General features: G+C 37.8%; 1 protein-coding gene across 1 annotated transcript in view; it reads right to left on the bottom strand.

The window, feature by feature from the left end:
* Nucleotides 1–18,465, bottom strand: part of TRHDE (thyrotropin releasing hormone degrading enzyme) — a 280,840-nt gene that overhangs the window by 134,425 nt on the left and 127,950 nt on the right. Inside the window, exons 4-5 of the mRNA XM_063133867.1 lie at nt 13,400–13,554; nt 4,620–4,733 (exon numbers count right to left, since the gene is read on the bottom strand). Of these exons, the coding sequence (XP_062989937.1) occupies nt 4,620–4,733; nt 13,400–13,554 (269 nt within the window). The remainder of the gene's footprint in view (nt 1–4,619; nt 4,734–13,399; nt 13,555–18,465) is intronic.

The raw sequence follows: 18,465 nt of genomic DNA on the forward strand, positions 1-18,465 counted from the left end.
GTCTGACTGGCTAGCAAAGAGTGAGGACAAGACCAAGCTAGGCTCAGAGCCTAGGTGAGCTTTATCCTTTCCCCCACCTGAACACTGCTTTCGCGAGTTACTCTTAGGATCCTTAATAAGTAAGGTTTAGTAAGCTACTTTGACATTTCATTTCATTTTAAAAGTGGCTGAGAACTTCTGAACTTCTCTTTGCTTGGTATTTTAATAAATATATTGAATTAGAAACTGGAGTTGATTTGATTCTCCTGCCTAGTGTAAAGAGTGGCATTATCTATGCACTGGACTGCTTGGCAAGCACTCTAAGGAGTTTAACAAATTTAAAGGAGTCTCTGAACCGGGGTCTATCCTTTTCCACATATAAAAGCTGTAAGCCTGGATTCCCATGTATCCTGGATATAGATTTTTAAATATGGAATATGAATAAGAGATGCCAGTGATATGGGGAGAGGGGTTAGCAGCCTACCTCTGAGGAATAGACAAATGGTGTCTTGCAACCTGTCCTCACAAGTAAGACAGGGTCAGACGACAAGAAACCTGTTTTTTTATATTTTTTCTATATTTCTCAGAGGCACACTGGATTGAAAGCACAAGCACACCGGTTTGTCACAGATCCTATTATCTATTCATAATGCCAGTAGTTTGAATTTAGAAATACAATATATCAAACCAGTTCCTTGAAATGTTACATGTATCACAGAGGAAATGTCTACAGAAAATGTGGAGACATCTTTTCAGACCATTTCTCCTTTCTACCCTACAAAGGAGGTGCTACTTTAGAAGGTAAAATCATCCTATATCTATAATTTAGGAAAATGGCCACTTAAAAGTTGCAAGACTTGGAGGGCTAAGAATTTTAAGCCACATAATATTGGGGAAATCACAAGAAAAGAGTTACCACAAAGTTGTGTATTATGCTCAGTTATCTAGGCATCAAGATCTTTTGGGCCAATCATAACCTCTTCCATTAAAACATTAATGGAAAAGACCTAGTCGTCCCTAAAGCAGACAAATCAAAAGATATGTCTGTGGATACAAGCTTCCCAGCAAAAGAATAAGAGACTTTGAAAGGAAATCACAGTAGTGGATAAACAGAACTACTTGCATTTTTCTATACAGTTAGCCAAACAAAGTCATCTCCAAAAAATATTTTTTTAAAGATGCTAGAAGAGAAATTGTCAGGGAAGTGATAATATGCAATAACAGACTGCAGAGGGGAAATTTATAAAACCTGAAACAAGATGTTAGATTCCACGAGACAAGAGCTGAAAGGGTACTGTTGAGAAAGAGAACAAAAGTAGAAGGAAACATACAAAAATATAGGAGCTGAATGTATATATACGAACACTGAAGAAAAGGGTATATACAGAAATATAATATCCAACAGATAAAAAACAATGAGTCATGGATCTCAGACAATGGATCTCAGACAATATCAATTCACCATTAATACTTTAATACTTGTTGTATTAAAGGCTGAAGTGGTTCCTTGATATTGCACTAAGAGACTTAAGAAAGAATATCTCATCTGCTAACTTTTTGAAGCAAATAAGCAAGACACTGTTTTTTCAACCAGAGTTTGCCAAACTACTTTGTTTACTGGTTAACTTGTGAAGGGATCCCTTTGAACATTTAGCTATGCTGTGAACTTCTGCTTTCTAGTTACATAAATGGAAAAGTTTGCTAGATCTGGCAGGTGCTATATTGCATTCTGGTAATGGCTTACTATTGACCATGGCTATCTGGACAACCATGGGGTAATTAGAATGATGCCAAATCCACCCAGCAAGATTTTGGCCAGGACTCATGTAATGAGCGGGATTGGAAGGAATGTATATAGGAGGCCTGAGTCCCATTGATAGAGGAAAGTGCCTCTGAGGGGAGGAGCAATTGGAATCTGCTCTGCTGCAAAAGAAGTCACATTCAGCATTGTCGATGATAGCAAAGAACTTGCCCCACGGCATGACCCATAGCTGGAAAGATGGCAAAAAGGTTGATCCATGGCATGACCCAACATTGTTCATGCCCGCTCAATCTAACATCAATCATGCAATGTTCCTTCCAATCACCTAAGAGTGTATTTGCTGCCCCTGCAAAATGGATAGCATGGATCTTGACACTTCGAGATATAGCCCAGTTCCAAATATCTAGAGTAAGCCAAAGGACAGGCCGGGACCAGGTAACCATCTATTTGTTTATGTACCAAACAGTGGCAGTGTTGTCCATGACCTGGTTGTGGAGAACGGTTTCAAAGGAAATAAGGGCCTTCTGAACAGCTAGCAACTCAAAATAATTGATGTGATACTTCTCTCTTGTATAGACCATGTAGTTGATATGGATCACAATGTGCGCCCCAGCCAGAGGTCAAGGCATCAGTGGTCACTATGCAGGATGCTTATCTTTGCCTAAAGGAAAATCCCTACTGAAGGTGGGATGAGACCATCCACCAGTGGAGAAGATGATGGACCGAGAGGGGGGTACAATAAGCATATCATCGATACACAGGAATACTGTGATGGTTTGCAAATGAAGGTGGATAGCAACTACTTCCATGCATTTCATGAATACTCTAGGAGCAGTAGCAAAACCTAACAGCAGAACCCAAACTGATAGTACCACTCACCAATGGCAAATCTCAAGAACCAACAAAGCAAAGATAAATGGACATGTGGAAATAAGCATCCTTTAGATCCACAAAAGTGAATCAATCTCCTTCCTGGAGTAGAGGAAGAATGGCAGTCAGAATAGTGTAATGGGGACCTTTCAAAGTCAGGTGACATCCGTCAATGTAGAGGGAGATATGGTTAGAAGTATCAATCTTTGCATCCTCTTGGAGGGGAGTCTCTCTCCTCAAGGATCATCTACCAAGGGTTAAGATAGAAGGCAATTGTATCTACTATAATAAGGCTCTCTTTAGGATGATCTCTATCCAGTTTTGTCTGAGTAGAAATGATCAGAGCATCTCGAGTAATATGAGTTGGGTGAATCTCTTCCGGTGAGTGACTGTACCTTGGTGACAAAGTACAGTCTACCGCTTGGGGTTGTTTTCAAACGGTGAGGCAAGGAGTCTTTTATCTCCCTTTTTGATTTGGAGCAAAGAACGTGGACTTCATCCAATGCTTCAGGAGACAGATGCCATAGGCCACAAAGGGAATAATATGCCATGACAAAGAAAAGAAAAAAGAAAAGCTAACTGAAAGTGTGAAGAAACAAAAGGAAAAACAGAAAGAGAAAGTAGGGAAAAAAAACCAAGAAACTCAGCTCAGTTGTTAGTAGATCTAGTGATTTAGGCCTTAGCTAGACCTAAGGTTTATCCCAGGACAATCCCAGGGTCATCCCTGCCTGCTCCCGGGATATCCTGTGTGTCATTTACATGAACAGGGATGACCCCGGGACGATCCCGGGATAAACCTTAGGTCTAGCTAAGGCCTCTGCCAGACAAAAACTCTCAACAATGCTACTATTATAGCAGTGGAAGACAAACTGTGGGGAAAAGCAGGAGCACCCCCCCCCCAGGCATGCATGGGAGGGAGGGAAGCCTTCCTACCTAAAAAAAAGGCTCAGCTCTAGAAGCTTCTGACAAAGGCACAGAACTCATATGTGTGATACATAGAGAATATGAAGAAGAATTTACTAAAATTTGCAACGAACAACAAAAATCATATTCAGCATGGAAAGAATTTGAGATTTAAAAAATATGTGTATGGGAGAAAGCAAAATTGATATATTTGTCCATCCCTGAGGCCATATGGTAATATGGATTTAGAATGTCTGTTTGATAGAGGTTTATTTTCCAATTTGCAAAGAATAAATTGCAAAACATAAGAAAAGAGATTTTAATGAAAAAGATCATCCTCAAAAATAACGTAATATCATTAAAAAAACTTGTTTTTTCAAGGAAATCACTACAAATATGCTTCTTACCAAATGACAAACAATAAAAACTGGGATCAGTTAGTTCGCTGAATTTCACGAAATTTTAAAGGGATTATTTTACCTACTGATATTATTATAGAAACTGAAATGCAATATGGTGTGAAGGATTACAGATTAGTTTTTTAAGGATGGGAGGGATAGAATTTGCATAAAGGTTTGGTGCTGTTTTCACCATTCATATCTGAAATGCTCTTGAATGTAGAGGGAACAGTTACTTTAACTTTCATTTATGACAAGCTGACCTTATTTCTTTTGTAGTAAATGGAAGATTACACATTTAGAACACTGTCAGATGATTTCAACACCTACTGATTTTGCATTATTGAACATCGATACTTGAACATAACACTTGGCATTTCTCAGTGCTCTCTCTAATAATATGCCACAAAGCTGCTTACACTAAATCAGAAAAGTGGTCCATTTAGCCCATTATTGTCTATGTTGTGACTTGCAGGCAAAAAAAAAGGTCTCAGGCAAAAAAAAAAAGGTCTCAGGCAAAAACCTTTCACAGCCTTACCACCTGAGAGCCTTTCAACTGGAGATACTAGGGATTGAACTGGGGATCGTCTGCATTCAAGTATGTGCTCAACAATCGAGCTACAGCTCATCAGACACTAACCGGAAGTGTAAGAGGAACACATCCTTTCAATGAGTCTTACAAAATAAAGATAAAAGCAGAAACTTACCAAATTCCAGCCTGGGTAGAGATAGTCAGTGCCAACAAATTCAAAATAGTGAGCAAAGCCTTCTTTTAGCCACACATCTTCCCACCATACTGGAGTCACAAGGTCACCAAACCACTAAAAGAGAAGTTCCATTAAGCTTTTTTTTAATGTCATTTATTCACATTCTATTTTTTATAATGGCATTGAACAATCTGATGCAGAACTGATGCACAAAAGATGGTAGTGGCTTAATATTTTTCAACTGTTTCAAATAGTTATCAGTCATTTGAATAAAGGGTTTGTGTGGAATCAGCGGTAGGTCTGAGTTCTCGCCACCGAATAGCTTCCTCTTTAAGGTAACTGTATCCTAGACATGTTCAATCAAATTTTCTTTCAAGTATCAGTAAGTACCAAACACCAATCTCAGAAACACTGTGGTTGCTTCCTATTGAGGCTTTTATTGTGCAATTACCCAGACTCATTCACAGAATTTTATGCCAGGTCCAGACAATGACAAAGTCTGCAGGATCGAAATAAGCCACGGTGGCTTGCTTTAATCTATGGTGCCTGTTGTACGTTTATGTGAGTGTTGTTTTCCCCTCCGACAAGCCATGACGTCCTGGTTCAGATGACACAAATCATGCCTGGGCAGGTAATCCCAGGACATGCCAGGGATTAAAGCAAGCCACCATGGCTTAATTAAAATAAAGTGGCTTGTTTCATCAGGCTTCTTTGATCATAGGAACTGGCCCAATGTCATCTTCCATTTGTAGCCCTCTCATATTTTCCCAACACTACTACTACTTTTTTTTTCATACCAGAAAAAAATGGTTAATGTAGAAAAGACAGAATAGATGCACAACGCCTTTGATTTAAGCATTTTGAGTTAAACACTTGCTAACTAAAATGGAAAAGCCTACAAGTTTAAAATTTTGCATTGAATTTATGATGCAACCAGAAATGACACTTGAATCTTATATTATTGGAAAGAAGCAAAGAGCTACAATCATGCTTTACAAAGAGGTTTTTAGCCTTGGCAACCAGAACATAGTAACACTGCTCCTTTTTTAATTCCAGCATGGTTCCTGACTCTCAATAATTAAACTGTGAGCCTGTTCAGACAACACACTAAGCCATGGTTGGGCCAATAACCCTTTTGCAGCAAGTAGTTAGCGAGTGTGTTTAAATCGTGGTTATGTGAATCTCTTCAGTGGCTGCCAATTAGTTTCCAGGAGAAATATAAAGTGTTGGTAATCACCTTTAAAGCCCTACATGGTTTGGGTCCAGGCTACCTGCGGGATCGCCTTCTCCCATACAATCCGCCATGCACACTCAGGTCCTCTGGGAAGAATCTACTTCAGTCAGCAAAGACTGACAACCATCACCCAGAGGACCTTCTCTTCTGCTGCTCCCAGACTGTCATCAGCTTGACAATCTTTTAGCATTCAAGAAAGCTATCAAGACTAATCTCTTCCGGCAGGCCTGTCGAGTAGAATTTTAGGATACTTTTAGTGTGCTTTTAGTATGCTTTTAGGATATTTTTTAACAGTGTACACTATGTTTTTAATTTGTATTTTATGCTTGCTATTGTTCCCCGCCTCGATCCAATCGGAGAGTTGGGTAAGAAATTTTTTATTATTATTATTATTATTATTATTATTATTATTATTATTATTATTATTATTATTATTTAGCCACCATGATTAGGAATGGTTCACACGACACACTAAGTGCATGTCTATACCAGTCATTATCCCGGGGATTGTCCCAGGATCAGCCCTGTGCGTCCAGATGATGCACAGGGGCTCTTGGGAACAGGGAGGTATGATCCCTCCATTTCCCTGGGATATCGGCAGGACCTTTTAGCATGATTTTCCCCGTAGTCCCGGGTTGATCCAAAAACCCACAGGTTGTGTGGGCAGCCATCCCGGCTTCTTCCCTCCTCCCCATGAGTAGCAGAGGTCATCAGAGGGAAGGAGCCGGGTTGAGGGGAATCCAGGGCCATCGGGAGTGGGTGGGGAGTGGAGTCGGGGCTTTTTTTAAAAAAAAACCAATTTACTTTTTCACTGGCATGCAGGTACACTCCAGCTCCTGTCTTTAAAAAAAAAATGGTGGGCGCAACGTCCTGCTTCCTCTCTCGATGTCACATGCCACGTGTGAACCCAAGGGGAGGATCTCGTGAACAGCATATCGCAAGATCCTCCCCCTTCCTTCCCCTGGTGTAGACATGCCCTACACACTAAGCCATAATGTTTAGCTCAAAATGTTTAGCTGTCATGGTTTTGTGGGTCACAGAGTCAGAAAAATCTATCCTACCCAAAGGTCAAGTATTATAAAAACTTTTTGAGTTGTCATGATAATGGTCTCTCGATATTATTTTGTCAGCCTCAAGCATTATTCAATAGGTATGTACAGGTGATTATCAATCAAATTAATCCTGTGTAGTTAAAATTACCAGACCTCCACTAATTGGGGAGTGGGCAATTTAATCTTCAGACACTGAAGAGTTCCCTGTGTCATTTCTTTATCATCTGCGTTCCTCTACTCCTTCCTCGCAATTGCTTTGAACTGCTGTTTCAGTAATCCCAGCCAGATTTTATAAATTGTTTTATGATAGTTACCATTTGGAAGGTGAGTAACTGGAATATCAAAAAACAATGGTTTGAAGGATGACATGGAAGAGAAGGACTAGGAGAAGCAGGAGAGAACAAAGGTAGTGAAAACTGTTCACACTAATTAATTTTAGCAGCCCAAATAAATGTGCAAAACATGCTGGCAACCATTCATCTATTTCAGTAGAGTTCAACTTTCTTTCACAAAGATGGGGCACCTTCAGTTTTGCTGTCATAATTTATTGGCTCAGTTTCACTCTGGGACATATATGTATTTCAGTGACATGTATGTACTCTCTCATATACTTGCTAAGGGTAATCATCTAAAAAACATTAATTACAAATTTAAAACTGCCAAGCTGGCTTAATACTGTATTTGCAATTGGCTACATTCATTTTTATTAATGAACTTAATAGAACAGAAAAATTCCCACGGGAAAGAATAAAGCACTGCTTTTTTTTTTCTGGAAAACTTTCTGTTCCACATCAGTCTTTTCTAGTACAATATATCTGACAATGGTAATTATTACAAGCAGTAGCAGAAGTATTCCAGGAAAAATTGTAACAAACCATATATCCCTTATCTTTTTATGTATTTCCAAAAGTGGCAATGAGAGGCAAACTTCAACTTGACAATGAAGATACAGTATTGAACTATATCTATCCTTAATAAACCTCTTTGCTGAAAAGTTGTCTAATCCTATTTTTAAGGATCCACGTGTGCATTTGGCAATCGTAACAGCATTGAATTCCTCAGGTTAACTGTATGATACTGCCCCAAATGGCCACCTAAACTGTCTAAAATTGAAGTCATACTTAGAGTAGACCTTCTTAAATCAACAGGAATTAAGTTAGTCATGATTAACTTTTAAATCTTATTGATTTCAGTGGGGCTACTTTAAGTATGACTAAGCCTGGATCCAACCCACTTGAGTATAATTAGTCAAATATACATTTTGGCAATTAGTTAAATATACATTTCAAACAATTTCAGAATGTTCACACTCAAATCTTTTATGCTAGAACACACTTTCTAAAACACAAGTCTGTTGTTTTCTTTCATTTGGGGTTGTGAACAAATCCTACTAATGTTTATCTAATAACATTAAGGTTACTGTTACAGGAATGTTACATTTTTATTTTTTTAATTTGTGTTTTTTAACTCTTTCCTCACCACCAGCTCTGGCACCAAAAATGCCATGAAATCACGGGTCCTTTCTCATAGTAGTTCAATTACCTGATTACAAAACTTGCTAAAATAACAAAGACATGCTTATGATGGGATATACTAGTGGTTGTACTATCAATTATAGGGGCATTTTCTGCAGCACTGCAGTAAGATTTTACTGCAACTGTTTACTATTACACAGCTGTTTCTCTTTTACTGCATGCAGTATAGCAAACCAAGGTACCCCTGATTAATTAAGTGGAAGACATTTTAGAAATTGTTAAATATCTTTATTTTATTATTAATAACAATAATTTTATCTATTTTATAAATAGATAAATATGTTAATATGTCCTTACAAATCAATGGGTGGTAAAGCATGTTTTCGAAGAGGCAGTTACCCTTTTCTCACAACTCAGAAGGGAAATGCCTCTTCCAAGACGGTGCCTACATTGTACCTGAGTATCATCTAAAAATAAATAATACATTTTCCCCAGAAATATTACTTTACTCATATGCAAATGTGTTTGACTCTAATCAATGAATAGATTAAAACTCATGTGATTAGTCAAATGAAAGCCCTAATTACAACCTATTTTGCAAGTGAGCTAAATAAACTACTGCTGTTTCATTTTAAATATAATCAATCTACAGTCAATAAGAGTACTCCTGAGAAATTCCAGAAGGCTATCAAATTGAGATCTATGTACTTCATTATCTTATGTTTTCCTATATACAAGTTAGAAAAAGGAATTAAAAACATTTTGAATTAGTCAAAGTACAATTAATATTAATATAGTAAGACTCTGCTCTGTATATAATTAATTGTTTTAGAATTTTTTTCCATTATCAAAAGGTTCTGTATTCTATCTTACCATTTCACAAATGGATAAAAAAGTTTAGACAATACATAAAGTGCATTTTTTTAAAAAAAGAACAGGTCATTCACTACTCTGGAGAGGCCATCAGTGAGGGAGGAAGCAGCAGCCAGGCACCTCTCCACCGTGCCTGGGTCCAGCTCCAGCTGAGAGCCCCCTCCCTCCTGCTACCAACTGTCTCTGGAGAGGCCATCAGTGAGGGAGGAAGCAGCAGCCAGGCACCTCTCCACCGTGCCTGGGTCCAGCTCCAGCTGAGAGCCCCCTCCCTCCTGCTACCAACTGTCTCTGGAGAGGCCATCAGTGAGGGAGGAAGCAGCAGCCAGGCACCTCTCCACCGTGCCTGGGTCCAGCTCCAGCTGAGAGCCCCCTCCCTCCTGCTGTCATCTGTAACTGCTGAACTTTCCAACTAAGATTGTAGTGCCTGAATTTGCTTTCCTTTCCTCCCTCCTCCTCCTCCCTCCAGTCCCCTTTCCTTTTGTGTCATGTCTTTTAGATTGTAAGCCTGTGGGCAGGGACTGTCAAGAAATACTTTTGTAAGCCGCCGTGAGAGCCTTTTTTGGCTGAATGGCGGCATAAAAATCCTTAAATAAATAAAAATAAAAATACTCATTGAAATAATTAAACTATGAATGGATGATGGAAGATTATTCAACCCTCTTACAATGAAATCAAATATAGTTTTAAATATTTGAAGGTATAGTCTTCTTCATTAAACCTATATTGTGGGAAAGTATACGTTTAATGCAGAAATCACTGGGCATAATAGCAAGTCAGGACATCAGATTAAAGGATCTTGATTCTAGCCTTAAAATCACAAACATTGATAAAGCTTCAAGTGATCTAAATAGAGGTTCTGATAAACAGACAAAGCTTAAACCCAGCAATATGGAGAGTCCTTGTCATCCCCACCCCCCAATGATGGTTCCAAGACAGAAGAAGAACTATTTTTTTTGGACCAATTTATGGTGGACCAGACGTATACATGCTTTCGAATGGCATAGAATCCTTCATCAGGCAGAACTGGGAAGTAGCTAAAATTCATGGCTAATTAAAAAAAAGTTACTTTCTAATTGATTGGAAAATAGCTTTGGAATGCAATTCTCTGCACTCTTATATAAGGAAGCAAGACCCTTAAGTAAGCACATGTAGGATCAGTGAACAGTATATGTTAGTCCTGTAATAAAATATTTAATTCCAGAAAAGGACCACACTCTTGTAATGACTAAGAACCTAAAAAAATCTACTTAAGTGTGGCCAATATAGTCTGAAGGTACATGATGCAGCTCTACTGCTGAAGTTAAGCCTGTCTAATGCTGTAAGCTACTCGGCTGGGAGACCATCCAGGAACCATCCATAAGCTGTTCCAGCTTTTCAGAAGAGAATAGCTAAAACAGAAGAAATGAGAATCTTCTGCATATTACAATTAATCAGAGGTGAAGAAAAATTCCCCTTGGTTGCCTTGTGACTACAAAATATATGCTGCTGCACTTCTAATTGTTTTGTGGTAATTAAAATATAGCAGATAAATATACCTAATAATTAGCGTACTTCCAGTAGATCAAATCTTTCATCCACAATTTGTGACCACCACAGAATATTCTAGCCTTCAGAGAGCACTCTTCCAAATCACTGGGGAAGAAAGTTCTATGAATATCTCCATATGAGAGGGCAGCTCAGTCAGTCTAATTAATAACACTCCTTTCGCCATCTCCATTTATATTTTGATTCTTGTGGATTGTAATAAGGCTGGGGGAAATGCTCATCTTGCTTTCAGATCTACTTTTAGTAACTTCTAGAAATGGAAGACTCCCCATCCTGACCCCAGCTCACATCTAATCATCTTGAAAAATATGCCACGCAATTTCCCAGGAAAAAAAATGGAAATAGCTTGACTTAATTTCTGAAGAGAAACTGACTTCAACTCTGCTCCCCAGTCCCCTTTATATTAAATAAAACTTATCCAGTGCAGATACCAACATCAGCAACACACCACATACAAGAAGAAGGATGGAGGAAGTCTTGTCTTGTCTGCTTTCCATTCTCTGATGCACTAGTAGTGGGGAGGAAGAAGGGCCCAATGGAGCTGCAGCAGCCCTTGGGAAAACTACATTTTTCCTAAGGTCTACAGTAACTCCACTTGGATTACAACTTCCTTCCTGTGTGCCAGCGAGGGGACAGTGGAGAGATCTTGCTACCAGTGGCTCTCAGATCTTCCACTTTCCCTCTTCCTGTGTTTAGAATGTCTTGGGCCATAGCTAGACCTAAGGTTTATCCCTGGATCGTCCAGGGGTCACCCCTGTTCATCTAGGTGACACACAGGGGATCCAGTGCTCAGGCAGGGGCGAACCCTGGATTATCCCAGGATAAACCTTAGGTCTAGCTGTGGCCTCTGTCTATGCCTGGAAGGCCACTGCAACCGCTTTCCCAGCAAAGTAAGTTATGTTTAAAGTGAAGAAGGAGGAGAGGTTTGTGAATAGGTAGACTGAAAATTATTTTCCAATCTGGATTTTAATATGAGGCAGAGAAGAATTCAGTAGCTCTGTAAAGCCCCTGAATTTCATATCCAGGATCGAGACCAACAAGCTTTGCCAGCATTTGTAGTGACAACATGAAAGGCCAGCTAAAAGAAGGGGCAAGTAGAGTCAAAGCATACTGCATGATTTGGAGATCCATTCCAGTGCTGTATATAGACCTATATAATATGAATATATTTTCATTGGTAGGAAGGAGAAGAGTCAGCTGCAAAACATAGTTTTAAATCTAACTAAATAAAAGAAAGCAATAAGCTTGACAATGTGTCAGTGTAACAAATCTGTAAAAAATGGATGAAGAGTAAATGAGTTTGGACAATGATCAAATTAAGGTAGATTAAGAAATAACTAGAAACAGCAGGGTAAAGGTGTGTTTTTGTTATTGTTTTAAAAGAGAAACTTTAGGCTGCATATAAAATAATCCCACTGGCAATACCACTAATCATATTCTTAGATGGCGTAATTTATACCATTTAAACTTTACTCAATGTAATTCATGGAAAAAAATATAATAATTAAAGGATTTATTAAACAAGAAGAATTTTTTCATTGCTTTGGTTATCTATTCTGTATGTATTGAAGAATTTGTATAAAATAAGTAAATTTATATTATGAGTCAATCTAAGACAAAATATCTACGAAGCATACCTTGGTAATTCAAGCAAAGCTACACATTTTTATCAACTATTGATTTCCATGGGAGACTTACATCTCTACCAAGAAATTAATGGGGATTAGAAGTGCTTTGGTTTGACTAGTTCAGAACCATCATTTACAGACTATTTATGTGCTATTTTCTAGTCTTGGAAAGTGTTAATGTTTTGTCTATGAAAGGGTCATTTGTAATCCCATAAAGATGAGATTACAGTAAATATTTGGTAGAAATCAGTTTAGAATTTAGGACTATATTGGTTTCTAGAGGGGAAAAATAAGTTTCTTATCCCTACAGTATATTGTTTCCAATGCATGAATTGAGTTCATATTACTTAAATGCATAATATGACTGGATCAAAGAAAGAGGGAAAAGAATGTGAAATAATGGTAAAGGGTTTACTGCAATGTATCCCGGTATATATAAGACTTTCAATACACACAGAAGCACGATATCCATCATTTATGAAGGGAGGACCATGGAAGAAACATAAAACAAGAAAAGTACTCCCAAAGTTTATATACGGAGAGGTGAGAGACTATCAAATTGATTTCAGCCAATGCAAATTTTGACAAGAACATGAAACTCAACTTGAAACTGTTATAGTGCTGTAATAAATCATTTTCTAGAGACCATGACTACACTCAACTATATGAGGACAAACGTCCATTACAATCACTCCAAAGGGAAGGAAACTTTCTAATATTAACCTGGTACCTATTTTCATGGTGGTGAACTGCTTATATCAATAGAAAGTATTAATCTTGAATAATTTTTACATCATTGGTATTTCCCAATTAATCTGTTAATCTAAGGAGCTTCTATATAACTAAATGAACTACTCTTAAATATTTTCCTAAGTGAACATTCAGCATGGAAGTCATATTACTCTTTAAAACACACACATACACACACACAGTGTAGTATTGCATGCTCACAAGTAATAGGCTTGTCTCCTACCTGATGGCATAATTCATGCACAATGACCATGGTGACATCAAGTAAGTATGATATGGAAGAAATGCTTGGATCCAGGAGTATCCTCTGCTCCACAAAAACACTTAGTCCCCAGTTCTCCATAGCAGCATAAGGATGCTTAGGCACAGCTAATAGATCTAGAAACAGAATGAAATGTACTTTTAACATGTTTGTGGGATCTATTCTCTTCTAAATCTTCTATTAAATAAAAAACATAAACCAAGATAAAAAATCCTTTTCCAAATGAATACACAAAACTAAAAACATTAATTTATGTTCCTTAGCAGTAACACATGTTTTAAATTATTCTAGTTAGCAGAGACACTTCTGCTCTAGCTTCATTACTTCCCATATGTCACTTCTTAAGAGTCTCAGTATGCTGTTATACAGTGTGAGCTTGATTATATATCACCCATTGTTTGGGATGGAGCAAAAAGGTAACTCAACTAAATTCCAGTGCGAACCACGTTGAAAACAGGTATAATTTTACTAAAACTTGGCATCCATAGGGACACATACAGAAGGGTACCCATTTGTATTTGTCCACATAAAGAATTCTGTTTAAGTATAATACAGTTCCTCATCAGGAGGAGAATGCACTACCCAAGCCATCTGCATCCCTCCAGTTTATGTGAGACAGCAGCCTCTGTACACAGATGACCTTGTGTTCAAAACCACTGTGGATTTTATCTGTGATCAGGTTTACATAATTAGCCAATGAGGTTATCAAACTGCACCATACTTTATGCTTCTTCTTTTTTTCTTTTTTAAGGAATTTTAAACTGCAGCACATGTGCAATTGGCTACCGCTACAGCTTTCCCTTCTTTTTGTTCACAAGAAATCTGTTTTCAATTTAGATAAGCAATGACTGGGTTTGCACAACATGACAAGCCATCATAGGTTGCCAAGTGAAACAAGACACAGTGGGTTATCATACTGTTTGAGAGCCATCCTGCCAACCCATAGCTTGTTGCAGGGATTGTTTTACACACAATGGGTTGGCATATTGTCCAAACCCAGCAGAACCAACCCATTGTGGGTGGCAGTGATCCGGTACAGAATCACTCAGCAAGAGCGGCAAAAAACTCTGTCAATCTTTTCAATCGCACCTGCCCCAGTTGCTTCAAGCCTCCCTTGCCAGTGATAAACCCTCCAACAATGACCAAACGCCAGTTTGGAGAAGCTGTAATTCATTCACTAATCTCTTCTTTATATTTTTACACACACCCCAAGAACTGTGCAAATGGGGCTGTAATGTATACTTTTTAAATTTTTTGGCCCCAGGAATTTGTACAAATATGTATGTTTGTAATTTTTGTTTTGTTGGCTTTTCACAGTTGTGAAACTGACAAGACAGATGCATGCTTGACTTGTCAATGCCTTGTCTCTAAACAAAGGAGTGCAGTATGAAATCTACCAAGAAATTGACAAAACAAGACTGCATATAGGCTAATTTGAAAACCGTTGACAGTGACAGATCAGGAAAATGAGACAAGTTCACCCACTTAATAAGGTGATTCCCAGGGTTTTAAGTGTTGAACTAACATTTGTGAGTGCTCTGCTTCCATTCCACACACACCCAAGTCTTCAGCAAGTCCTTATAGGAGAGATATAGGGTCCATCCCTTTCACGGCTACCATTCAGAATAGTTGTTCCCACGGTTTTGTTTTCAGCATGAAATGATACACACAATCATATTAACTTTTACCATAGTTAATGGAAAACTCTTGTCAGTAGTTTATATGTTACTATAGATCTTAGTGCACTTTCCTTCATTCCTTTTAGGTAAGGGAAAAGTTCCAGACTTGTTACTTTGCATGTGAGAACACAACATGTTCTTCATTCATTTAAAGATATAAAGACTTTTTAAAAGTTGTTTTAGCAATGTGCATACACTTTAAAACCTTTTCAACCTTCTAATATTTATTTAGTACAGGGGTCAGCAACATCTGGCTCATGGGCGGTATGTCACCCTTGCCATTCCCTGCAAACTGAAAAATAAATAGGAAAACAATCGTGTTTGTAGCACTACGGAGCTGGTTTGCAAGGCAAATTTGACCCTTTGGGTCTGTGCAGGCTCTGGAGTCCTAAAATGGTCAATTTTACTTTGCAATCAAGCTATATCTGATCTTTGGGGCACTCCGTAGTGCTAAAGACGTAAAAAAATAAGATAGGCACCATTTTCTTTTCTTTTTCTCTTCTTTCTTTCATCACTGAAAAAAGGCTACACTTCCAAGTTCACTGCAAATTTTGGTGTTGGTAAAAAAAAATACCATTATAAAAGACTTTGAGGAAAAGAGACGGTCAACACTTATGGACAGTTCGAGAACTTTTATGTTGTATTGGAATAGAATCACATCATACGAAAGTGTCCAACAGCAAATACTAAAGATTGTATTGTTATTTTTTTCTGGTGAGACAAACATTGAAATGGTGGTTGCATTAGCACTTTTCCAGTGTCCCTTCTAGTTATATTTACTCATTGTTTTCTGATTGTTTTGTCCATCAGTGAATGCAGTTTATGAAAAAGAAGATTTCTTCCCATGTTTTTTTTTTTAGAAATTATGAAGGAAATATTAGTGCTTTGTTACCCAAAGATTAATAGATCTTACATCATCTGAGATTGATAACTGGTAAGTTTTCTTCTCCATTATCTTTAAGTAATATTTTGAATTATAAATATTAAATATTTACAAATAAAGGACAGCATTTATACTCACACATTTTAAGGTTTTGTCCTCTGCTCTCCTCATGACTGATTTAATAAAATTCTGTTTTGTGAACAATTTTGTCCTTGTAGAGCTAGATAGATAGAATCTGTTGGTCATGCCCTTTTATACTGTAATTTGTAAAAGGAGCTGAGAGAGGAGCAGATTCTTCTTTTATAAAAACTCTACCTAAAAGATTCACTGAAACTCTAACATCTTTCTGATTACTTGAGGACTCTATGTGACTGGTAAGGAGATTGTAAAATAAGAATTTCCTTTTGGTCACTCTATACATTAATACTTGTTTGTTTGTTAACGGGGGAAAAGAAAGGAAAAAAGGCTGCAAAAGTAAAGCAATATCCATATTTAAGTTGGAGCTGTAGTGTAACGTTTTTAAGGCACTGCCCTTAAAACCAGATGCCATGAGTTTTAATTCTACAGAACGTCACTTCTCCCCACAAGTCTTATTCTTTTAATAGTTAACATTTTTAATACTGTCTTAAAGATAATTTAAAACATTTGTTGTGCTGACAAAAATGGTCCTTTTCCCACAAATTATTAATTTTAATAGAAACCTTGTCAGAAAAAGAAAATGGCTAGTTTTATAGGCACCAGGACAGTGAATAACACATATACTGAAATTAAATTTAAGATTAATATTCAGAAGATAGGTGGGGGTGCCTGCAAAGAGTCGCAAAAGAAAAGAAAGCCATGAAAAGAGAAGCTCCCCTCCCCAAATATCTACCTTTGAAGCAGAAAGCAAAACCATGAATGCTTGACTGCTTTCATGACAAACTGGAGTTATTTTAGCAGTGAGCTATAGATGACAAGCGATCTGGGTCTGTCCTGTTGTAGATTATTCCTGGGTACTAATCGGGATTCACTGATATCTGTGTTTTTACTTTGTGGGGTCTAAGAAATTCGTGATATAAATCCTTAAGTTCAAAATTTGCAGTGTAGGATTTTGTGATTGTTCTGGGAGGAAGCTAGAAGCTGGAAGCATGTAGATATATCATGTAGCAGTCAGCAGGTTTCTGAAACGAGGAGTGCTTCATGTCCATTATGTAGTTGCACAGTAATACTCAGAAAGTGACTCTTTCCCATGAACTGGTCTAGGCACAGGTTGATGGTTGGGTGAAAGCTGCTGAAATCCTAATGGAATTTTTTCAAGTGCTTCCCTAGACTAAAATAGTCACTCACTAGGAACAACAAGCCACATAACAGAGTCACAAACACAGGGACTAGACTTGTGAACAGGTTCTCAAGACCTGTGCATGAAATCCTAAATTATGAGTTATTGCTACGTCCAAACCTAGCCAGTAAAGTACAAGCTGTTTAATTTACTTTCTTCCTTGACTATCAGGAAAAATCGATATCCTTTTTGTTTTCCAGTGGAAGAGAAATTCCAGAATAAGCACATAGTTTGATTTCTGCATCCTTGAATTCCTTTCATGTCATCCTGTTCCTGCTGAGAAATCAGTTAAAAGAAAATGTTGATTTCCTTTGACTGGTGAGCAGTGAAGTCCAGCCGTCCTATTCGTAAGTTCATTATCACACTAACAGTGTAATCCTATTTACTCAGAAACAAGTCCCACTGAGTTAAATGAGCCTTACTCCCAGATAAGTGGTGTAAAACTGCAGCATAAAGGGATATGCTCATCCTAGCCTTTAAGAGAAAAGATTTTTACCATAATACTGTCTCCTCTTATCATGCCCAGTCTCTACCAAACCAGAAAGAGTAAGAACTACACTACAGACAGTTGTATCCATGATAAATGGTTTAACAATGCAAATAAAATAATAACATGTGACTATGTTTGACTGACTTGCCTAGCAAAATCTGCATGAAAGATCCCAGCACCTTTTGTTTTCAACCACTTAATTAACACATCATAATTATTTGAGTAATTATTACAGTTGGCACCCTTTGTACCCTTTATTATTCTTCGCCAATACAGTCATGACGCAAAACAAAAACTATCAATATAATACTAGTTATTTTACACGATCTCAGAATGCTTTTTGTAAAAACCTCATACTTCCACCTAATTTTAAAAGTGATAGTTCCCTTTCAGTTTGCTTACTCAATCAAACAAAGCTTTTGGACACCCCTACCAAGAAATGATCAAGACTGCATTATGATGGGAAGACAAAAAAAGCTTTCAAGACATCCACCTGCAGCAGGTGTGTCCTAGATTTGAGACTTCTCTGCATGTATCCTCATGACTACTGTTTACACAGCTGTTGTTTATTCACCTTATCACCTCCCTTGGTACAATGGAAAATATCAGGACTGAGCTTACTCCTAGACTAGATTCCACACATACTCTTCAGTTCCT

The sequence above is a fragment of the Elgaria multicarinata genome, chromosome 9 (genome assembly GCF_023053635.1).
Source record: "Elgaria multicarinata webbii isolate HBS135686 ecotype San Diego chromosome 9, rElgMul1.1.pri, whole genome shotgun sequence".
Classification (NCBI taxonomy): Eukaryota; Metazoa; Chordata; class Lepidosauria; order Squamata; family Anguidae; genus Elgaria; species Elgaria multicarinata.